This window comes from Molothrus ater, chromosome 9 (genome assembly GCF_012460135.2).
Source record: "Molothrus ater isolate BHLD 08-10-18 breed brown headed cowbird chromosome 9, BPBGC_Mater_1.1, whole genome shotgun sequence".
In the NCBI taxonomy this organism is placed as follows: Eukaryota; Metazoa; Chordata; class Aves; order Passeriformes; family Icteridae; genus Molothrus; species Molothrus ater.
The window spans coordinates 27501274-27525319 of NC_050486.2; the positions used below are offsets into that span (position 1 = coordinate 27501274).

The 24046-nt window shown below is 43.7% G+C and overlaps 2 protein-coding genes across 2 annotated transcripts; both read right to left on the reverse strand.

Annotated features, from left to right (window-relative positions):
• Window positions 1–803: 803 nt before the first annotated feature.
• Window positions 804–19087, reverse strand: MYSM1 (Myb like, SWIRM and MPN domains 1). Its single transcript, XM_036388007.1, has 20 exons — window positions 19008–19087; window positions 17040–17115; window positions 16778–16848; window positions 16433–16510; window positions 16279–16305; window positions 15690–15768; window positions 15094–15192; window positions 13751–14499; window positions 12786–12916; window positions 11827–11930; window positions 10892–10969; window positions 9757–9845; window positions 9384–9438; window positions 9255–9305; window positions 8325–8399; window positions 7118–7306; window positions 6803–6935; window positions 4923–5028; window positions 4746–4803; window positions 804–3952 (listed from the first exon to the last, which is right to left on the reverse strand). Exons 1-20 carry the CDS (start codon window positions 19064–19066, stop codon window positions 3794–3796), a joined length of 2466 nt encoding a protein of 821 aa, XP_036243900.1. The 5' UTR covers window positions 19067–19087; the 3' UTR covers window positions 804–3793.
• Window positions 19088–21425: 2338 nt separating this feature from the next.
• LOC129046755 (CARD- and ANK-domain containing inflammasome adapter protein-like) lies at window positions 21426–23693 on the reverse strand. Its single transcript, XM_054515690.1, has one exon. The coding sequence runs from the start codon at window positions 23691–23693 to the stop codon at window positions 21426–21428; it is 2268 nt and encodes a 755-aa protein (XP_054371665.1).
• Between the last annotated feature and the right edge of the window lie 353 nt (window positions 23694–24046).

Genomic DNA, 24046 nt, shown 5'->3' on the forward strand with positions numbered 1-24046 from the left:
TCACTCCTGATATCATAACCACCCAATCAAAAGTGATCTGCCTTTTCCTTTCTGCACTGCATGCTTTTCTGAATACTTTCTTAAAATTTTCTTTTAAATTTTAATACTGTACCTCCTCACATCTTACTGTCATCGCCTGCAAATGTAACCAAACCCTTTATTTCAGTACCTAATAAGCTAAAGCAAAAATTAACACTAATATTGTAATGCTGAATCCGGGAGAGCTTGACTGGAACCCAGCAGAGGTTCAAAATTCTCCTCCCAGCAGCTCTAACTGGAACTGTCAGGACATTGACACTAGGAGATTTTCCAGACTGGAACCCAGCAGAGTGGATTCTCTGCAGCACAGCAGAAGGAATCTGGTAACAGAACTGGAACCAGCACACCTGGATCGGATCGGGGCAGGCAATGTGGCTGATGGAAAGGGACCTTTCCTCCAGGATGTGCCCCTGCCAACCCCTCACTGCTGATTCAGGACTGTGACCTGTGTGCCGAACACCATCCCAGCATCCCTGCCCCAGCACCACTGCATCATCTCCTGATGGAGACCAAAGCACAGCGGCTGTAAAACACGGAGGGAAACACCTCCTGCCCGGATGCGCTCCCTGGCGCAAGTTTACCGAACACACTGCTAAGAAGAGTTGCGCTCCGAGGAGTTCCGAACCTCTCTCGCAGCAGCTGTGACAAAGCTCCCTCTGCTGGAACGCACCTTTACTCTGGCACTCGGGCAGTGCCACCGACACGGCACCCAGACATCCCAGAGCCCGCCTCGGAGCCAAGCTGTTACAAACACAGACACATCGTTCTGGGTATTGCAGGTGCAGCCTTTATTAGTAGACTCCTGTCCGTCATCAGGCAGAAATAGCAGAGAAGCAAGCAAAGGAAAAAAGTCCTGAATGAATATCAATGGCAACAGTGTTAACTTTTTACTTGGTTATGGATTTTGCTTTTTTCAACTGAATTGGTTTTGGCAAGTTTGTTAGTTTAAAAAAAAAATAAAATTAGGGCTGTGTCCTCCCCTTGCACACAAGATCTGTGTCCCTGTGAGGCAGCACTGCTGGTAACTGGGAGAGTAAAACATGATTCAGCCAACAAATGCCCATAGGGATATTTGCCAGAAGTGACATCTTGGAGAGGGTTGTTGGGGTTTATTTTGTGGGTTTTTTGTTAATTTCTTTTTTCCTTTCCTAACCTGTTGAATTCCAATTTTAACTGTATCATTCTGCCCCCTACTCAACAATTTCTCGTGTCCTGAGCAACAACTTGGTAAGGTGTAACACTGGTCCTATGGAAAGGAACAGCATATTAGTCTGCACAGATCCACTGAAACAAAGCCTGGATGGGGGAAAAAAAGCTTTTTAATACAAAATTTTCATGCCTAAAATGTGTTTGGTAGAACTGGTATATTAGTTAAACAGGTTTTTATTTCCTGGGAAGCATGCAACTTCCAACTTCGTATCATTAACCACTCAGTGAAACTAAATGATGAAAAGTAGGTTAGTTTATTTTCTTACCCCGCCTCCTGCCAACAAAATCATTACTCAGCATCACAACTGTGCTCTTTCCAATTCCTATAGAATTCTGTGTGCTAGACTGGATCCTGATGGAACAAGCATTGCATTTTCTCCACACCACCCTGCAACAAACACTTGGAATTCTGGAGCTTTTATGTGCATAACAAAGGCTCAATCCTGCCCCATGTCCTCAGAAAAATTGCTTCAAAAGTCTGGGCTCCTAAAAAATTTCCTCATATAATACCACTGTTGAATACAACAATACAACTGTGTGACTTTACATCAGTGATCACTAAAGAGGGAAGCAGCCAGGACATTGTTAGCACTACCTGGGTAATGCTGACCCATCCCTAAGGGGCTGGGAATAAGATGTGGAACATGAGCAGTATTTACTTCATGGTGCTCTGACAACAGAGGTTCAAAATTCTCCTCCCAGCAGCTCTAACTGGAACTGTCAGGACATTGACACTGGGAGATTTTCCAGAAAACTGCCAAACTGTAACCCAACTCCCCATCACTGAGGAGAAGGAATGCTCTCCCACCTGGAGTGTAGCTCAATCCAGGAATCCATGCAATAGTGGTGGTCAGGAAGCCCCAGAGATGAGAGTTTAGAGCAAATGCAGACTGAGCCAACAGGCCAGAGAGAGAGATGGATACACCAAGTAGTAAATTACACACAGTAGTGGGACCTACAGCTGTGCACCAGCACATCTGAACATAGAGAGAGCACACAACACCCACCAGTACTTTTGAGTCCACAGCTCTTAAATCACTTAGTTCAAGGGCTCACATTTTCATCTGCGCAGGTTCTGCTCCCTCCCCTTAGTGATAGAGACTCATGAGGCCTGATAAAAATGTAACATTAACTTCCCATGAAGGAGTTCCCTCCTTGGGATGCAACTCCATGATTTTAAAGCTTTTCAAACTCTTCATACAAACAAAAAGTTGAAACATATAAAATCTCAAAATTCCATTTATGTTATGTAGAACTATATATATATATATATACACACACACATATTTTATTAAAATAAAAATTGGGTCCATTGTCTCCCCTCTAGATATAAACTCCAAGTCTTGCTTGAAACTTTCAAATATATTTTAGGCCTCTCTGAGAAACTCTGCCCAAGATAAACATGTGGAAACAGTAATACCTGTAGACAAGTCAAGTTTCCTTAGTATTTAGAAAGCAACATTTAAAGCACATTTTTTTCTAAAAAGATTCACAGTGATACAGCTCATGAAACATTTCCAAGTTGCAATCAGGAAACTTCTCAATCAAGATCAATCTGTGACTGATTTATCTAAATATATACCTGTATGAAATCATAACTGAAGAACTGATTTAAACAAGTGTTTTTCTATTGAACTGTACATTATAGAGAAGACTCTGAATATAAAAGTGGGGATCAAAAACACACATCCATTTTGTGTTCAAAAACACAAATCCTTTTCTGCTCGTTACACTCAGTTTGCCATCAATCAGGAGCTCTGGTTTCCACAGGAAACAGTGGCAATTAGAAGTGGACAAACCACAATGATCTGGAGAACAACATAAAACCTCCCCGTAGAATGGAAGGTCAGAAAGAGGTAAGCTGTAGTAAGACAGGAGTTATCATTTCCACTGGAAACAAGCACAGCCACTACTGAGAAGTCATGAAACTTGTCAGCTTTTTCTCCCCAGTATAGAAGTAGGATGGCAAAGAATATGCCAAAAAAGCTACTTGACCATCAAAATCAATGGGGAAATGTAATATGAAAAATAATAGTAAAAAAAGAAATTGGGCAATATGTTTTGCTACAACTGGATGAAACTTCTTACTGGACACCAGCAAAGTCTGAGCTACAAAACTCTCATTTCAGTTAAGTTTCCCTTCTGTGAACTCATTCAAACTTACACTCCCTAAAGCAAAGGAACAAATCCATTCTGAGTTAGAGGTGCACTTGTAGATAAAACCATTACAGAAAATTCCCAAACTGAAAGACTTGAGAGAGGACAAGCTCTCCTTGCAGACTGATGCACAGCATTCTTGACAGGGTGTCCTCCTTCCCAAACACCAGGCTGGTCAATCATTAACTCCATGGCACTCATCAGCATTAAGCATTCCTCAGGCACACAGGTCACACATTAGGAGCTTCTCAAGTGTTTTTCAACCACAACAATGAGTTGACACTGGAGTCTTAACAGTCACTACCAAAAGGGATAACAATTCTGAAAGAGTTGACATTATGGAGAGGAGGGGAAGAAATTAAAAAATGAAATCAAAATTCCAAAGCCATCACACTGGCAATTCATGTGAACGTTCATTCTCACTTCCTTCAGCATCTTTTTCACTCTTGTATGTGGAAAGGAATAAGTTTTCTATCTGAGTCAAGAACTCTTCAGCGATGAGGCAGTTTGTTACCTTGCCCAAAGTCTTCCTCATGCACTCCAAAAGCTAGGCAAAAGAAAAGGAAATCTGTTTCAAATTGTCATTTCCCCCCTCTTTTATGTGGTAAGTATTGCAAAGAGATTTTTATTTATCTATTTAGGATGAACACTACAAAAAGTGTTTATCCATTGTAAATTTAAAAGGAACAGGGCGATCTAAACCCAAGTCTTTAAAACCAATTACCCAACAATTGAATTTCAGAGCATTCTACCAATTCAAGTTTAGATTTACAATTTATAAGCAAAGATGTATTGAGAGGGAACAAAAAAAAAAAATCAATGTGTGCAATTACTGCGTGCAAGTTTTCTGTTTATGTCTTTTGCTTTGGGCAGAGTTTGTGTCTTGTTTGTGCCATAATGGTACAGCTGCCACTAGTCAGAGCTCCAGAGCAGTGAAAACACTGACTGGAAAATTTACAGTTCCTACTTATCCATGACAAACATGGCACAGCATATTTTACTGATGGAACAAAGGACCAGGAAGGCCAAATCTGCTCCTGAGACATGTGCAGGTCTTGACACTGAAAGCACACAAAATGCTAAGGAGAGACCTGAGTAATTAATTGCCATTAATTCCCCTCAAACTTGGTGTCTGCACATAACCACCCCCACCTCTCTGAGAGGAGGATCTTTATTTTCACTGTGTTGAAAGTAAATAAGCTGCCCCACAAAATTAATTTATTATTATTAATTTACATCTCTGATTTGTAAAAGTGTAACTCCATGTGACTTCTGACATGAAACAGAGTTGCATTTAAAAAAAACATCTACTATAAAAAAGTTAAGAGAAGAAAACTTACTTTCTGCAAACAAGTCAGGTCAGAATCTCTATGAAAAATTTTATCCATGGGGACGCTGCTGTTGGAAGAAAAACAAACAGGAGGGCTGGAGAAAGCAGCCATGGGTCTTGACTGAAACGTAACAATAAATGTATAAAAATTCCAACCTGGCTGGTTGTAACAGAAGTGGACACAAACCTGTGGCAAAATCTGTATTTCTCAATTATCCACCTGGTTTTTTCAAATACTAATTCCCACTGAGGCTCCTCCAACATCTGTTCCATTTCAAATTTGTAGGGCAGGCCTGCAACCAATTGAAGATCATTATTCAGTGTTTCTGCTACACTCCACTGTTTTTTGTCCTGTTCAGTTTAGGTGCAGTCCCTTCCCTTCCCATAACTGTTCCTCATTTATTGTTGACTGCAGAAGCCTGTAGTTCTGTTACTTGACAACATTAAGGAGGTTAAAGGATGATGTGTTTTGGATTCCAAATTTAATTCTGGTGGGAGTAGGAACAAATCTGTTCTGCTCCCTGCCCTTGCCAATTCCCATTCCATAAAGAAGGACAGAAATCTACAGCAAACCAAGAAATGAAAAAATGAATTGAGTGTTTCTAATTTAGTTGCACTTTTGTAGTGTAAGAGTTATATAGTTATTAAATTAATAAAAAAGGTTTTGTTTTTCAGTATGAATGGGCTGATAGTGAAGTGATGACTACTGTTTTCAATTTCAAAGGAACTTTGCTCAGAAATCAAGAAATTCTTCTAGTTTACTGCAGGTGGGGGAAGAGAATTCTAGAAAATATTTGGAAAGAATCATCAGAAAGTTATTTTCAGAACACAATTAGTTTATCAAAAATCAGGGAGGAAAGAGACTGTACATTTCAGTAAATCATTTCCAAAGAGCCAGAGGAGATGGCATTTTGTAAAACCTTGACTTCAGGAGCTAAACAGGAATCTGAAATCTTCTGACAGAAAATGCACATGACTACAAAAATGTCTACTTCTCAGGGCAATAGAGTTTGTCAGTATTTTAACTCCCCCCCTCATAGTTGGGATGTGTGGGAGAAGAGGATAAAAGTGCAGGAGTCTCAGGGTGGTAAACTGGAACTGGGGCACAGATGTGGCCACTGCTGCCACTGCCCCAGGACTGCAGTGAGGCTCCAGGCAGATGGGCTCCCTTGTCTGCTTCCACTGGAAAAAACAGAGGGAACTGTGGGCTCACAAGGGCTTGGCTACACCTGTGCCAAGAGAACTGGAACCCTTGGAGTGTGGATGCAAAAAACAGGACTTTATAGAGGGAGAAGGAGAAAGAACAGGCAGGTACCAGAACCATCTACTGTTATCAGGGGAATTTTCCTCAAATCCATGTTAGGAAAAGAGTAGAAGATCTGACCATCACTTGCAATACAGCAAATTTTATGTGCTATGTCCTTAACTGTTCAAGAAAGGAAAAGACCCTGTTTTCATGAAATGCCAATGGTATTTTTAATCAGGAATTTGTTCCCTTAGGTGGGGGTTCATGCCAGCACTGTTTCAGCTTTCATGCCTTGTGTTCTCCTGGACAGCTGGCACATTTCTTTGATCCTCTGACCTGCTGAATGCCAAGTTACTCAAAAATTAAGAGTTTTTGACCACTGTAGCAGCCAATTCTTTGCTATTTACTTCAGTCTCCTTGAGCAGAGAATATGTTCAGAATGTTGTAATGCAGGCCAAGTAAGACATGGAAAACAGTTTCTAAGCTGTTCACATGGATTCTGTATGTAAATAACAGGGACTTGTGTCCCAACCCTTTCATTTCTTTGAGGAATTGTGGGAACTACTAACACAGAAGATCAATCTTGTATGTATTTATAGTTGCATATTCCTATCCTGACAGCACAGACAACCCACAGGTTTATTCTTAGTGAAATTCCTGGGTTTATCCAGCACATGTTACCATTATAAATGACACCATTTATATAATGCCATCATATTACCAATATAAATACATAAATACTGATTTCTCAGGTTCAAAACCAGACATCTTCCCCTTAGCACCCAAAGAATTAAGACACTGGATTAAACAGGGGTACTTACGATAGGAACCATCAGAACTGATCTCATCACTAATGACCAGACAGGTGATCTGGGAATAGGGAAGAGGATTATTCCTGTTGTAAGGGCTTATGATCATCCCGATGAACATGGCACCACCCCTGGAGAAATAGCTCTAAAAAACACCAAAAACACCATATCCAAAAATCCAGTCTTATTCAGAGCAGCAAAGCTGAAACCTAAAGAACAGCTTTTCTGTCAATTCACACTGAGCTGGTGCAAGACACACTGGTGCAGCAGTGCAAAGCCCAGGGAGGCTTTAGGCTGCTGCTGGGTGTTTGTGTGTCTCTGCTGTACCTGGTACTTGGCCTGCGTGTCGATGTCGCGGATGGAGGGGCTGGGCTCGAAGGCGGGGTGGGAGTGGTACCAGCCGATCACCTGGAAGCCCCTGGCCGCCAGCGACTCCGAGGCCTGCGTCTGGGACACCGGGTCCATCTCGCACTGCAGGCCTGTGCTCAGGCTGTTGCACGGCTCTGCTGCACACACCTGGGGAAAGAACCTCCGGCTGCACCAGTGCAAGGAGCCTCCATCAGGCTGCAGGGGGTTACTGGGCCCAGTCCTGCATTCTCCCCACAGTGAGCCCTGCAGTGCTACAGGCTGGGGACAGTGTGGCTGGACGGGCCCGGGAGGAAAGGGACCTGGGGGTACTGGCTGACAGCTGGCTGCACACGGGCCAGCAGTGTGCCCTGGGAGCCAAGAAGGCCAATGGTGTCCTGGCCTGGATCAGGAATAGGGAGGTCATTCTGCCCCTGTACTCAGCACTGGGGAGGGCACACCTGGAGTGCTGTGTCCAGTTCTAGCCCCTCAGTTTGGGTTGGGAAGGACGTTGAGACACTTGAGTGCATCCAGAGGAGGTAACGAGGCTGGAGAGGGGCTGGGAACACAAACCCTGTGAGGAACCACTGAGGAAGCTGGGGGTGCTCAGCCTGGAGAAAAGGAGACTCAGGGATGACCTTATCAATCTCCACAACCCCCTGAAAGGTGCCTGTGCTCAGGTGGGGTTGGGCTCTCTCCAAGCAGCACTGACAGAACCAGAGGACCCAGCCCCAAGCTGCACCAAGGGAAATACAGATTGGATATTAGGAAAAAGTTTTTCACTGAAAGAGTGATAAAGTTCTGGAATGGCTGCCTGGGGAGGTGGTGGAGTCACCATCCCTGGGTGTGTTTAAAAACAGACTGGATGTACCAGGGTTTAGTTGTGTTAGGGCATGAGTTGGACTCAATGATCTTGAAGGTCTCTTCCAACCCAGTGATTCTGTGAATTTTGTGAATCAGTTACAGAAAACTTACAGAGTTTTAAGAGGCATTCACTAGATCTTCCTCATGATGCAGTTGACATTTGAATATAAGCTTGACTTTCATATTTCAAGATTACAGTAATGAACTTCAACTTTAATATATTTAATTAATTGCCTTTTAGAAATAAGTTACATCTATTCAAAGTCTAACTATGATCATTTCAGTTTTAATATAATAGAGAAAATGTGAAAAGACAAACACTTACTTCCACAATTTTATCAGCTTCAGAGTACTTTCCACCAAGCAGCCCAATCACTTCTGCCAGAGACACGTGAGAGTGCTGGAATGAGATCAGACAAGTAGGAAAGTCCAAAGTGGGATTTCTCACAAGGCACTGACTTCTCAAGGATATGCAGAAGGAAAACTCAAGACAACTCAAGACTCTCAAATACCCAGTACTTCCATTTAAAGCAAACAGAAAAGATTAAATTTGCTCATTATATACACACCACAGATGTAGTGCAAGAAGGCAACACTTCCATACAGAAGGCAATGTGTATGGAAGTTCAAAAACTGCAGCCTGGGCAGTGCTGAACAACTGCACACATTTTGGTACAGCCTGTTATTCTTGAAAAAAAAAACCCTACACATTGCTCTGCAAACACAAAATCAATTTCCAGACTGGGAGAAAATGAAGCCATAGATTTCAGAAGGGCAGTCTGTTTCAGAAAGTAGCTTTAAGCAAATTAGATTTAAAGTATGATAGAGAGTAGTAAGTAGTAAAACTCTCAGTAAAGTAGCAAAGCTCTTATTAGTTTTTCTAGAAGGTCAATAGTTGTATATTAAGCACAATACAAAACCCATTCATTTTAGGGGCTTTATTTAATACTAGATTCTCAGACTTCTAGGTCTGACTGGAAAAAAATCACAGAATGGTTTGGGTTGAAAGGAACCTTAATGATTATCTCATTATCCTCCCTGTCATGGACAGGGACACCCTCCATTAGAACAGGTTGTTCAGAGCTCCACCCAACCTGGCCTTGAACACTTCCAGGGATGCAGCAGCCACAGCTTCCCTGTTTTATTTTCTTTGTCTTGTTATGTTGCTCATTAAAAAAAAAAAAAAAAAACAACAACAAAACAAACCCACAGCACACACATCACAGCTTTTTGAAAGATAAAACTTAATGCTCACCAAATCCATTATTAAAAGTGCTTCAGAAGACACTTTCACCTGAAAGGGTTCCTGAAATGATAAACACAATGATAAGAAAAGTAACCCAAGCAATGGAGCTTTCTCAGTAATTCACTCAGAGGTACATACCTGCTTTTCTTCCGAGAACAAACAGCACGGTATCAGCTGAAAGGGATCAAAGGAACTATAAAATGAAAGAAAATTTCTCTAAAGATGTAGGACAGTCAGGAAACTTTTCAAGTTTCCCACTGTCTCCTTGGCAGAGGAGGAATAACCTTGTTGTCTTCACTGGATTTTCTCATCCCACATTAGGATGGCTTCCACCAAATACCAAAACATCACTTCCCACACTCCTGAATTCCAACACAGAACATCTGAAAAGCATCCCTGCTATTCCAGACCAGGATACATATTAATGCTGTGCAGGGTTCCAGCCTGACACTACACAGGACATTGTTCCATTTCTGGCAGATCTATGTTTGAACACAATGTGATCAAATACCTTTTGATTTGTCTTGAACCTTTAGAAGACTTTGCAGGTTTCAGTTTTTCTTCCTCTCTCCTTCTTGCTAATTCCTCAGCTGAGAGATGCTGAAAAGATTTTTTAAAAAATTGAATGTTTCAATGGCTGAAGTGCTTTTTCAGCCCTGATTGCAAAACCAGCCCAGAATAAATTCTTGATATCCCTGCCCTCTTAATCTGTGTATTACAAGACTACTCAAAATAGAGGCAACAGCCATGGCAGAACCAAGCAGTGTGTAAGGAATGACAATCTGAGATCAGGTCCACAAGGTGCCTGATAAGAGAAATCTCTCACTCTCCAAATCATTCAAATTCAGTAAAATCACAGCCCACATCACAAACCAGGTGTAAAACCAGGTGTGACCATCTGCCATTACTAACCACAGCCAGAATTTATCATGCCCCCTCCTTAGGGATATTTTCAACCTTTGTTTCCATTCAAATATGTATTTTACAGGAAGTGTTGGAATTATTAACCCACAGTTACTCAAAAATAGGTATGGCATGATACCATTACAGAAGTAATTGTTACAGGCAATTACTGAAAGGTTGAAAATTAAGAGGGCTTTGTATACAGGAAAATTGGATGTTTATAATTCTTCACTTTTGATGTAATTTGTAATTGTAGGAACAGACATGCATTTTCTTTCCAATTCTCCCATAAAATATTTAACGTTGCATGAATTTTTTAAGCACTTAATAAACCACAGTATTACTGGGGATATTGCTAGTAGCAGAATTAATATTAGGAACTCATTATCACCTGCATAATGAGCACAAGGAAACCATACAGGGCTGAAAAAATAACATTTAAATGTTATTCTCCCATGCCCTACCGTTACCCTAAAGGCAGTTAACTGAAAGCAACGGGTCATGAAATCTCCTACAAGACAAGGCAACGAGTTTTATGGGCATAAAACCCCTTTGCAAACCCCAAATGCAGCTGTATTAATCAGCATGAAGATGAGCTGTCCAGCAGTTTCAAATTACACTTCCACAAGAGAGGTTAAATCCCTAAGACACAACTGTTCCCTTGTCTGTTTGATGCAACAGCACCTACCAGCAATTAGCAGGAACTGATGATTTAAGGTAAGTTTAAAACACAGGAGGGTTACCTCAAATGTCTGTCCTTCCAAATCCTTTGCATCACACCAGTTTCCCCACGGGTCCCGCACTCGCCGTCTTCTCGTGCGCTGAGGCAAGAAACCACCATGAGTCAAATCACCCTGGAAAAACTGCATTTCCTTCAGCCAGGCAGCCAAAAGGACATTGTCCAAGAGGTCACTGCCCCAGGAATGGCACTGACACTCCAACACGTTCCCAGAAAATAAGGAACACCCCAGATTTCTGTAGAATTAAATAGTTCATAATCTGTCAGGAATTATCATCAGTAAAGTTTTTGGGGTTTAAGGCTGTAAAGCCTGTTAGTGTTCCATGGAATATCAGCACTCCTGACAGCACCAGAGCACTGATATCCAGCTCTGAATTAATGCTCAGACAACACACAAAGCTATAAACTCAGTGTGTTTACATTTAGTGTATGCTACAGTTCTTTACATTTCAATTTATTATTTTTAATGTGGGATTGATTTAGTTCTCCTCTCATCAACTGATTTACTTTGCTGTGAAGTACTTAAAAATGCTACATTAAGTGTGAATATAAAAATTAACTCTGGCAAGCCTTGGTAATTCATGCAGTTATAAATGAGTTACTGCTGCATTTAATTGTGTGCATAGGGCTCTCAGTAAGCCATAACACATACCTACTGTATTGACTGCAATGCACTTCTCTATTTTGTGGCTAACAAATTATGGGGAAGAGGGGATTCAGGCTGCAGGGGAAGGCCTGCAAGACAGCTGGAGTGAAGGACCTGAACATGTGAGTGTGTGTGAGACACCTGTACCAAGACTGACATCTGAATCACAGGGCACCCTTAAGGAAACTGCAACCTGAGTGAGAGGAGACATGCCCCGAGGTGCCCTGGCTTGCAAATAAATGCAAGCTGGGAGGGTTTTCCCCTCGTCCCCGCTGCCCCCCCATGGGCTGTACCATGGACTGCAGGCGCTGGGCCAGCTGATAGGCTTCCACCGTGTCCTTGCCCTCCCTGCAGCGGCTCCTGTCGGCGGGCTGGGGCCGGTTGTACACGGCCTGCTCTGCAGGACACACAGGGGACAATTCCCGTGTCAGCAGAGCTCAGGGCTGCTCAGCACTGCCACACACACAGGAATGACACGGCTAAGTGACAACAGCAAATGGCACAGGGAGGAAGCAAACAGAACCCTGACAGCAAAGACATCTCTTGATGGTCGTAATTCTGAGTGGTGATGTAGCCCTCTCCCACTACACTTTTAAAACAACAAACCCTCCCATTCTCCTCCTTCTTCTTTCTAAATAATTTTTTAAAACTTTATTTTGGACAAAATGTAATTGCAGGACATTGCTCCTCTCCTAGGTGACTGTCATTCAGCTTTGAACCAAAATCCATTCACAGCCTCTAAACCAACATCAAGTTAGAGATGCATATTCACTACTTTTAACAGTTCACCTAATTTTAACACTTGAATTGTTTAAAAACTAGCCCTGAGGATGAAGGCATTGGTGTTTATCTAGAAAATAGTTATAATTTAGTGTGGGAAAAGAAACAATTACTTGAATTCTACCTAATAAGAAGAAGGGCAGAATTTCAGACACAGCTGGTATCAGGACACACAGAAAAGTATGAAACAAAACAAACATCCCACCAACTGGTGTGTCATTAAACATGAGGAAAGGGAAATAAAAATAAAAAATAGAAAGTTTGTGTAAGCCTAAAATTTCTAATCCTGTTCATAGGTTACAAGCTCTTCTAGATTTTCCAAAGTTATGAGGGAAGATCTGTCAGAAGGTCCTTCCTAGCAAGGATGAATGTGCATGCTCTGTGTGAGCAGCACACCCTAACATGGGGCAGGTCCTTCAGCACTGCACCAGAAGAGGCTCTTTATTGACTGTTCTTACAGAAATATCTTTACCACAGCCAAAGTTGATGGCTCCTATCAGCTCCAGGTAGGTGTGGATCCGCCCGATGCAGTTCACGTCCCCGCAGTTCTTCAGGCCGGGCCGCACCGAGGTCTTGTTCAGGTATTTGGGTTTGCATCTTTCCCTAAAACAAAGCACAGCACCTGGTCAAACAGCAGAACAAACCACAGGGGATGAAGGAACTGGGGGACTTTAACTGAGGTCCTGTTTCCACTCTCTGTGCATTTATTCCTTCCTTTAAGCAGACACTGAATCTTCTCAGTTCAACACTTCTCTGGTGTCGAATGGAATTTTAGTCTCTCTTTGCAACTAGAAGCTGTCAGAGTACAAAACAACTGAATGAGGACGGAGTTAAACTCAGTAATTCTTTCTGCTTCAAAGCAAGTACAAACCAAAACTGGCAACCAAATTATCTTGAGCCTTCTACTACAAGTCACTATGTTTCCTTACACCACTCCTGTGCAGATGGAATATAAAATATTTAAGTGCACAAGCACCACTCCCAATTGATTCTTAATTTGAGGCATTCCTTTGGTCAACACTATGTGCTCTAGCTCAAGACTATTGCCTCTTGCTGCCTTTCTGTAAAGGCAAGGCTACAGAATTAATGCCATTGGTTATTTTAAGGAACCATTTGTTAAGACCATTCTTATGCATAGGATGGCAAAAATGGCAAGGAAATACCACAGCCAAAATAAATGCAGCCTGTTCTGGTACAGAACATTCATTTTCTTAATGCTTCGAAGTATTTTCATTGCTCATCTTCCAGAATGCCAGAGAAAAAAATCAGGAAGATGCAAAAGAAGTATTAATAATGAATGCTCTTCACTGGCAAGCTACCATACAATTAATTTCACTCTATTGAGAAGTAAGCTATTAGTGCTAAGTAGTGTTTTAACTACATCAGACCAGGACATCTTAATCACTTATTTCAGTAAAAGAAATTAATGCATCTCACCACTGATCCAAAATATAATTCCTGATTTTCAAATAACGCTCTGGTGTTTTGGCCTGGCGCCCTTCAAAGAATTCGGGAATAGCTTGCTTCTCTTCTTCCAGAATGATGCTTCTGTCAACCTCCACTTCTTGATCAGGTGGCTTCAGCTCCTCTGCTTCCTCTTGGTGATCTTCATCCACTTGGCAGGGAGAAGGAAAAAGCAATCCATTATCAGCCAGGTCTCTTTGCTCCTCACTGAGCTCCTGATCGGTTCCTTGTGCAGGACATGTGACTGGTCCACTTTGCTCAGCTTTCTCAACAAGATTGTTGTACTGCTGGTAATCCAAATTCACAGATTTATCCCCATTCAGGTGCTGGGAACACGTTGCTGCCACAGCAGGAAATACCAACGCATCCACTGTCTCTGGCCTGGTGTGCTGAGGATCTTCTTTAGGCAAATCAGTTGCAGAACTGTGGCCAGCAGATGAAAAACCTTGTTCCACTGCTTTTGTTTCTTCAACTGGACTTTTTGGGATGACAGATAATTCAGATTTTCCTGTTTCTTGCTGGAAGGCAGGAGTGAGCAGTTCATCCATGTCATCAGTTATGTCCACTTCCTCATCATCTGACAGCTTCTCGATTTTCACCGCATTCAGGTTGGGGTCTGCACGGCCTCTCAAATTTCCAGCTTCCATTCCTGCCCCATCTTCCATGGGAAGGCTGCTCCCACACTGACTTTGCTCTTCTTTTTCTGAGTCACCATTTTTTGCCTTAGGAAAATATAAATCACTTTTAGGAGGGAAAAACAAGCCAAAATCATCTGCCTCCCAAATAATCAGGACTGTTTAATTTGAACAGCAGATATTCTGAAGTGTTTCTTTTTCAATTTATCATTTTAATTTAATTTAATCCATTGCAACTGACTTTTACACAGCATTATAAATATACTTTAGGTGAAGTATAAATTTGCATGTATTTCCAGTCAAAAAGCCCTAGAAAGTAGTTATTTCTTCTTAAAGCCCATGAAATCTCAAATAAGGCTGAAGCTAAAACTACAACACACAGCAGAAAGAGCTGTGTAGTAGAAAACCAGTATTTTCAAAATAACAACCAACAGTGTAAAGGACCACAATTATACTGCATTTATTGCTTAGTTATACCAGCAATAAAACCAGTGGTCACTCTAGGAATTTGAAATCAGGTCTGACTTCACATTTAAATCTGCAAATTCACGATATTCCACTTCTCTGAATAAGGGAATGATTAAAGTACCTGCTTTGATAGTAGTGCCCTGAAAAGACAGATTAAGACCAAGCTACCCGTGGGCAAACACCTTTTGGCAGCCCCAGGGATGCTCCATTTACCTTGTTCCTGAAGTACTGCCGAGCATAGCTCTTGACTTGCAGAACCGTTCGAGTGCCGATCAGTTTGGCAATTTTCGTCCACCTGCGGCCAAATTTCACCTGAAGCAACAAAGCACGTGGAAGTGACCCCAACTGTGACATCCCAGACATGGCACTGCACGTGTCAAATGAGCTCAAAACCTCATTATTCATTAAAATGCACAAACACTACAGCAAACCCATGGTAAAGAGCCTCACTGTTTATGTTCTGCCAAGAAGGAAACTGCATTCAGTAGTAAGAATTATTGTTATTCTTAACTGAAGGATCTTCTTCACCCATTTCAGGCACTCTGCTGCCTGGTACCCCAAGGAATCCTTGTGGTTGGCAAAGCAAACCCTTTTACAATTGGCACCACCATATAATCTCTGCAAACCTTACAACAGTAAAGAATTTTACTTTATTACCTGATTTGCCTTCAGAACACACTATACTATACTTCTCATAGTTAATGCAGCATTGTGATTATACAACATGTTTATTCATGTCAACTACTTTGCTGTTCAAGATAAACTCATTAATTCAATTTAAAATATTTTATATTTATAAACAAACTCACCAGTCCTTGTTCAAACAGCTCTTTCTCCTCTGATGTCCACTTCAAGGAACAGCCAGGTGATTTTGTGGGCGAACGCACCCTGGGAATGCAGGAAGCAGAAATCAGTGATTTACCAAATCCAAATATTCTCCAATCCCAGTCACTCAAGGCACCCTCTGACAGGAGGACTACTCCCCATCTTTGGCAAAACTCAAAGTATTGCTCTAAACATGAATGTGACTCATAAATAAAATACTGAGAATCACATCATCTTCTCCATCACGATGGAAGATTCAAGGCAACTCAGTATTCATCAGTGACCAATGGCACAGAAATACATCAAAGCAGGCAACAGAAAAGGTGAAAAGGCAACTAGGATTAACAAATTTTTATCATAAAGACCACTGTGCTACCAAAAAGCTCCCCAAAACCTGGTTTACTCTAGCCTCTCGTTACACACAACAATATTTCTTTTTGTTGAAAGGTCTCTTAAATAATTTTTTACAGCCCAACAAAAAAAACTTTAATTTTTTTTAAAATAGTATCTGGTAACTTAACAAAATCAGACACCATACTTATAAATGCAATTCAATCATTAAAATGTACATACATGACTTTTCCAGTTTTCTTATGCGGGCTGCAAATGCAAGAGTGAAAATAAAAATTAGTAATTGTGCTGCTGGTGCATATCCACCAAATAAGAAGAATTTTAGAAAGACTTTTCATTTCTACTCAGCTAAGAATTTTTCCCAGACAGATCTTACCTTTTCATAGATCTTTTCTCCACTTCTTTTTGGTTGAGCCATATTTTTTCAGAAAGTGATTTATTAGATAAATAATATCTGAAATAGTCATTAAGTAAGTTTCCAAAGCATCAGAGATATTTTTACATGTGAGAATTTTAATAATCAGGTAAACTACACTGCTTCAGAATTACCCAGCTGTAGAAATAAATACTACAGTTTCTACAGCAGGATTTCTGCAATCTACCTAGAAGTTGATAGGGCTTCAGTCACCTTAACAGGCAAAGATTTGTCCAGTTCTTTTGGAAATAGGAGGCTTTTTAGCATTCTACAAGAAAATATAAAACCAAACCAGCAAAAGGATACTCTTCTTCCAGCAACATCTTCTCAATGACAGCCCTGTTTTCTTCACTAATGCTGCTGTCCAACGTCCAGGGCTGCAAACAGCAAAAACACATTTTAATACCTCAATTCTGTCACACTGTACTTGAGTACTGACAAGAAATAGTTTGTAAAAGTAAGGAAGAAGCAGTGGTTAAAAACCTAAAAGAGCATGTACCTGGAGGGAAGAGAGAACACAACCTCTGATAACCTTGCTACAAGCAGCATTGATTAAAAAAATACTTACAAGGCTGTTGCCAGTTCTCCAAGATGAATCAAGATAGTGATCCTGCAGCAGGCTTGATGCTGTGTTTTCATGATCTCTGAAAGAGAGTCAAGTGTTCAGAACCATTGTATTTTTAATATTGAATGTCATTGAGTTGTATTATCTCCACTTAACATTTCTACATCTTACCCCCAATAAGGTAAAAGCATTTTCTTGTAAAGGCAAACTGCTTTTCCTGCTGAGGAGAGCTCCTGCTTGCACAAGGTTTCATAGAATCCTGTCATACAGGGTTGTTAGAACCATAGATTAAAATCTGGGACTGCTTTGGTTGGAAGATCATCTCATTCCAACCCTCTGCCATGGACAGGGACACCTCTCATCAGACCAGGTTGCTTCAAGCCCTGTCCAACCTGGCCAGGGCTCACCACCCTTACACAGGCAGAGTTTCTTCCCAATATTTTATCTCAAGCTCATAGAGACTTCATTCAGTTTATATTTAATCTTTTCTGCAAATAACTACTAATTAGAGATCTGTCACTGATTAATGTCATTGATCAACTTCCTTTTATTTTCATGCAGCATAAGATCTCCTTAGCAATTTGTGTAAGTACTTGTTTTCAAAAATCTTTACTTCCAGAACATTGTCTTGTCTGAAGACTAATCAGCCCTATATTCCCTGCAGTGCTACTAAATTAAACTCACCTACTGCTCTGAACTGCTTCGTGCAGCACTTCAAACATCTCTTTATAGGATAAAGGATCAGGATGAGTCTCCATGCCCAGAGATCAATACAACTCCTGCTTCTTTTTGAGCATACCCTGCAGAGGGTGGGATCAAGAGGCCCCTTTGCCAGCAGCCTGTCTGCAGCAGTGGCAGGGGCTATTTGAGGGCAGCGTCTCTGCTACAAACCTCTCATTCTCTCCAGCACCTGCAAGTGCTGGGTTTGAGGCATTGCAGTCACTGCCTACTCACTTCAGCATCCCTTATCTGTGAATCTGCTGGAGCCCAGAAAGCCACTGGAATGTTGGGCTGCATCGAAACAGCGCGGCCAGCAGGGCTTTGCTCTGGTGAGACCTCACCTGGAGTGAGGTGCTGCATCCAGCTCTGGGGTCCCCAACGTAAGAATGCCATGGAAGTGCTGGAGCAAGCCCACGACGTTGATAAGAGCACTGGAGCACCTCCCCTACAAAGACTGGCTGGGAGAGCTGGGGCTGCTCAGCCTGGAGAAGAGAAGCTGGTGTAGAGACCTGATAGCAAACTTCCACTGTCTGGAAGAGCTACAGGGAAGCTGGAGGGGGACTCTTTGCAGGAACTGTAGTGATAGGACAAGGACTTATTGGGTACGAACTGAAAGAGGGAAAAATGTGGTTAGATACTAGGAAGAAATTCTTTACTTGGGGATGGTGATGCCCTGGCACAGGTTACCCAGGGAGATTGTGGATGCCCAAGCCCTGGCAGCGTTCAAAGCCAGACTGAATAAAACCTTGAGCAACCTGGTCTAGTGGAAGACATGTCTGTTCGCGGCAAGGGGATTGGGATTAGAACACGTTTAAGGGCCCTTCCAGTCCTTAACATTCCATGATTCTATGAACCCGTTTTCTGCACCTCCCTCCGGGCGTTCAGCTTCCTGAGCCTCCCTCGCTAACACAGTTACACAACCCAGCACCTTCTCCATGGGTATTTTAAGGATTTTCCCAGCAGCCTCGCAGCGCTGTTCCGGGCTCTGGGGGGAATCGCATCACGGCGCTTCTCCTCACACCAGCGCTATCACAGCCCCGTTCTCAGTGCCCTTCCCGACGATGTCCCGCACCGGCGCTGCCCCTCTCCACGGGCACTCCGTGACACTCCAAGGTCTCTCCCGGAGCGGCGGGAAGCGCCCGGCCCCGGCCGCCCCCTCAGGAGCGGCTCTCCCCTCACGCCGCCCCGCCCGCCGCGGGGCACGGGGCGCGCCGGCCGAGCCGCAGCGAGCCCCTCGCGGCCCTCACTCACCCCGGCGCGGCCGCAGGGTCCCCCTCGATGTCCACCTCGGGCTCCTCCGCCGCCGCCATGACAGCGGGCCCGGCGCTATCGCGGGAAGGGGCGGACCCGGTGCCCGGAGATGGGCGGGAGCAGCGCCCCGAGGAGCGGAGGCGGAGATGGCGCTGGGGTAGGCGGAGCGCAGGGCGGCTGGAGCGGGCGGCGAGCTGAGGGACAGGGCCGGGCAGTCGGCGGACATGGCCTAGAAGTGGGGGGTCACGGCTGGACTGAGGGGACATGGCCGCCGCTGACGGGTTACGGCCGGACTGAGGGGACATGGCCGAGAACAGGGGCGACATGGCCGGGAGCTGAGGGGGCATGGACGGACTGATGGGATATGGCCACCGCTGAGGAGACATGGCTGGGCTGAGAGCCAAGGGGAAAGGGGTGACAGTCAGGCGGGGCCTGAGGGGAGTGCGGGAGGCGGCGGTGGGAGGCTGGAGCACACAGTGGTGAGGGGCACCCTCAGAGATGTGGGTGCTGGAGCACACACTGGTGAGGGGCACCCTCAGAGATGTGGGTGCTGGAGCACACAGTGGTGAGGGGCACCCTCAGAGATGTGAGTGCTGGAGCACACAGTGGTGAGGGGCACCCTCAGAGATGTGGGTGCTGGAGCACACAGTGGTGAGGGGCACCCTCAGAGATGTGGGTGCTGGAGCACAGTGGTGAGGGGCACCCTCAGAGATGTGGGTGCTGGAGCACAGTGGTGAGGAGCACCCTCAGATATGGGTGCTGGAGCACACAGTGGTGAGGGGCACCCTCAGATATGGGTGCTGGAGCACAGTGGTGAGGGGCACCCTCAGAGATGTGGGTGCTGGAGCACACACTGGTGAGGGGCACCCTCAGAGATGTGGGTGCTGGAGCACACAGTGGTGAGGGGCACCCTCAGAGATGTGGGTGCTGGAGCACAGTGGTGAGGGGCACCCTCAGATATGGGTGCTGGAGCACACAGTGGTGAGGGGCACCCTCAGAGATGTGGGTGCTGGAGCACACAGTGGTGAGGGACACCCTCAGAGATGTGTGCGGGTCTGGGCCCCTCACTGCAAGAAGGACATGTAGGGGCTGGAGGTGTCCAGAGCTGGGGAAGGGCCTCAGTACAAGTGTGAGGAGTGGCTCGGGTGGTTCAGCCTGGAGAAAAGGAGACTCAGACTTTTCTCTCTCCACAGCTCCCTGTCAGGAGGGTGAGCCGCATTGGGGATCAGGCTCAGCTCCCAGGGAGCAAGGGACAGAACAAGACGAAACGGCCTCCAGTTGCACCAGGGGAGGTTTAGATTGGATTTAAGGAAAAAATTCTTCACAGAAGAAATGATTAAACATTAGAACACCCTGCCTAGGTTGGTGATGGGGTTTCCATCCCTGGAGGTGTTTAAGAGAAGGCTGGACGTGGTACTCAGTGTTCTGGTTGACAAGGTGATGATTGCTCACAGGTTGGACTGGGTGATGTTGGAGGTCTTTTCCATCCCAAATGGTCTGTGATCCTCTGAGCCTACATGGGCTCTGTGCCCCTAGGTCCTTCAAGTTTGTGGTGATGTCTGTTCCTTCACCAGGCATTGCAAGGGTCAGCTTAAAGTGTTGTTTTATCGATAACAAAAATCAGCTTTAGTCTCATGCATTCTTAAATCTGTGTTTCATTTCTCAAAAGGTGTTTGGGTGTTTGTGGTAACATGGTTTGTAATCTGAAGGGAAGTGTAAGGGTTGATTATCATTATTAGGGAAATAACCCCAGAGAACTTTCTGTTGATTCAGAAAGTGTTTCTGTTTATATTTGTGTTGTCATATCAATACAAATATTTTGAACCAAGAAACTCTGTTGCAACCTTTTTATTCTACATATTTTATCTTTGTGCTGGAATGAAAGTGAATTTAATAAATGGCAAATGTTGGTTTTTGTTCTCCCTATCTAAAAATGCAAAATCCAGACAATGGTATAACAAAAGATAGAAAGAAAAATAATTGTTAATAATTGTTGTAGTCTTGGGAATACCTTGAGGAAATACAGACATCTTCCTATTCATAATAGATTTTTTTAACTTGTGAATTTTGCCAAACAATGCCTAACTAAGCTATCCATACAGGCTGATATTCACAGATATATGAAAAGATATTTTCTGTCTTTGTCTTGATTTATACCAGAAGAGTTCAAACACAATGTTTATAAGGCAAGAACATTTTATATAGGTCCCAAATATGTGATTCATGAGAGAAGCAGAAGACTAATCAGTACTTTAAAGTTTAACAGTGTCTTTAAGATCCTTTTTTCCCAAGATCACCTCTGCTAATTTAATTCTGCCAGCTCAAGCATAATTCTCAATCATATTCCACATTAGGACTATCCAAATTACATTAAAGAGAATTCTGCACTTAAATGTAAAGTTTTTTTCCTTTACATCTTCATTTTGTTATTAACATTTTCTTTCTCAACAGTGTTAAAATTTGAGCCTGGTTTTCTGTTTTGTTCAACTCCGCTACTTGCAGTGGGGTTTTTCTGAGGCTGTTGACAGCGAGTAAATTTGCCTTTTCCCGCCGTGCCCCGCTGAGGAGGGCTCTGACAGCGCTGAGGTGCCCGGCCCTGCAGGCGCAGTGCAGGGCAGTGTCCCTGCTGCTGTCCCAGGCGTTGATGGCAGCCCCGTGCCTCAGGAGGAGATTTATCAGCTCTCCATGTCCGTACTCTGCTGCAATGTGCAGGGCTGTCTTCCTCCAGACGTTTCTGTCGTTGATATTTTTATTTTTCCCCGAGGCCAGGAGAAGTTTTAGGATGTCTGTGTTCCCTTTCATGGTGGCATAGTGCAGGGGGGTGCATCCATCCATGTCCTTAGCTCCAGCTCTCCCTTTCTTAGCCAACAGCAATTCCACGATGCTGAGGTGTCCTCTCAGAGCTGCAGCGTGCAGGGGAGTTTTCTTCTCCTTGTCCTGTGCGTTGGGGTCAGCTCTGGCCTTCAGGAGCATCTCTGCCAGTGTTTTGTGTCCCTGCTCAGCAGCCAGATGTAAAGGGGACTTTGCCTGCTTGTCCTGAGCATTGACAGGAGCTTTGTGGTGCAGCAGTTGTCGGGCAACATCAGTGTGACCTCTCTGACTGGCGACGTGCAGGGGAGTGGCAAAGTCCTTGGTGACAGCGTTAATTCTGGCCCCAGCACTGACTAAGAGGCCAACGAGTGCTCCGTGATTCCAGAGGGCAGCAACGTGGAGCGGGGTTTCCTCAGCCTGGTTCCTGAGGTTTGTGTCCATGCCCTTGCTCAGGAGCAGAGCTGCGATGGAAGCAGCCCCAGCCTGCACTGCCAGGTGCAGAGCTGTGTCTGCAGCAGGAGTCCTTATTCCTAGGTTTGCTCCTTTTTCCATTAGAACTTCTGCTGACTCCGCTTTGCCCATTTCACAGGCCACCAGCAAAGGAGTGTAATGCTTTTTGTTGTGGGCATTGATATCTGTGCCTCTGTCAATTAAAGCTGCTACAACACTGTGCAGATTCTTCTGTACAGCTCTAAAAAGAGCTGACTCCATTATGTCAGCAGACAAATCTTTAGAATATTCCAAGAGTATTTTGAAGATGGATGGGTGGTTGCTGTTGAAGGCTCTTTCAAGCGTGTTGGAATCAACAGTGGCTCCAGCTTCTAGAAGTACTTTTGCAGTGTTTTCAGATCCCTGAGAAACAGCATAACTGAGAGCAGTCTGTCCTCTCTCATCCTTTCCTTCAGTGGAGGCACCAGCCTCTAAAAGCTTTTTGGCCAGGCTGCTCTCATCTCTAAGAGCTGCCATGTGTAAAAAGCTGTGCTGATTCCTGCAGCTCCTTGCCTCTTCTTTCAGGAGCATCTTCACTATGTGGCTGTGGTGATTCTCTGCAGCCCAGTGAAGCGGTGTCTTGCCTTCCATGTCCAGAGTGTGTGTGGGAGCACCGCCTCGGAGAAGCAGCTTGACTGCCCCTCCATGGCCTTTCTCAGCAGCCCTGTGCAGGGCTGTTCTCCCTTTCCTGTCCTGCACACCTGTCCTTGCACCTTTGCTGAGCAAATATGCCATGACGGGGAGATGGCCATGAGCAGCTGCAACGTGCAGAAGTGTTTCACTGGAGGGATTCAGCATATTGAGATCATTGTCCTTCAGTGTTTTCTCTAACTCAGGAAGGGAGCCTTTAGCTACTGCAGCAAAGATGTCAACAGCAGCAGGATCTTTTCTAAGCTTTGTTGCCCTTGAAAGTGGAGTTGCTTTTCCTTTCTTCTTAATAGCCCCTTTGTGCTTTTTTCCCCCAGGTCTGTCTTTATTCCCCTGGTGCTGTTCGCTGCTGGTTTCAAACCACACTTTATCTTTTTCAAGTAAATACCCAACCAACTGTCTTCTGGCATCTCCAATGCTTTCATTTACTTCACTGACGTATTTTCTTATCTTGCTGTAAAGTTTTGGTTCCACTTGCTTTAAACATGGATAAAAAAAGAGCCTGCAGGCTCGTTCACCTTGAGAAATGAGTATGTCTAACACCCGAGAGTTCTTTGCTGTTCGTGTCCTATAGAAACTCAGGACCAGTTTTTTTTCTGGGGTAAAAATACCATTTTCTATCAGCCAGTGAAGGAGCTGGTCTGGGTCATTTATGCCATGTACAAGTTCCTCTTTTTTAGTCCTTAGAACTTCAATTGCATATGGGTTTGTAAACAGGCTGCTTGAATGCCGGATCATGTTGCTAATCAAAAAGTGAATTGAGGTATTGTTTGATAGAATTAAATAGGAAATAGCAAAGCAGGCTCACACAATTTCAGTCTTTTCATAGAACCATGAACTAACAACCATTGTAGATCAGTGCTAAATCTTTAAAGAAATCAAAACTCCCTCACCTTTGAGTTTCTGGTTGTTAGAAGTCCTTTGATCTTCTCTGTTCTTCCTTAGCAATGAGTGCAGCTTAATAACAAAACAAAAGTCTGTGATATGTAAAGATAATTCACTTGGAAAGCTTCTTCCAGATTTTTAATTCATAATTAGGGATTAAAAAAATGCTTTTGTGAATCTGGTGTTTGAATAGAAGATAGCTGTTA

Excerpts from the sequence above, each read along its gene's own strand:
- LOC129046755 (XM_054515690.1), bottom strand. The coding sequence starts at position 23,693 with ATGATCCGGCATTCAAGCAGCCTGTTTACAAACCCATATGCAATTGAA.
- MYSM1 (XM_036388007.1), bottom strand. The coding sequence starts at position 19,066 with ATGGCGGCGGCGGAGGAGCCCGAGGTGGACATCGAGGGGGACCCTGCG. Across the intron at positions 16,306-16,432 it reads GAGAAAAGATCTATGAAAAG|CCCGCATAAGAAAACTGGAA; the intron begins GTAAGATCTGTC and ends TTGCATTTGCAG. Across the intron at positions 14,500-15,093 it reads GGCAGTACTTCAGGAACAAG|GCAAAAAATGGTGACTCAGA; the intron begins GTAAATGGAGCA and ends TATTTTCCTAAG.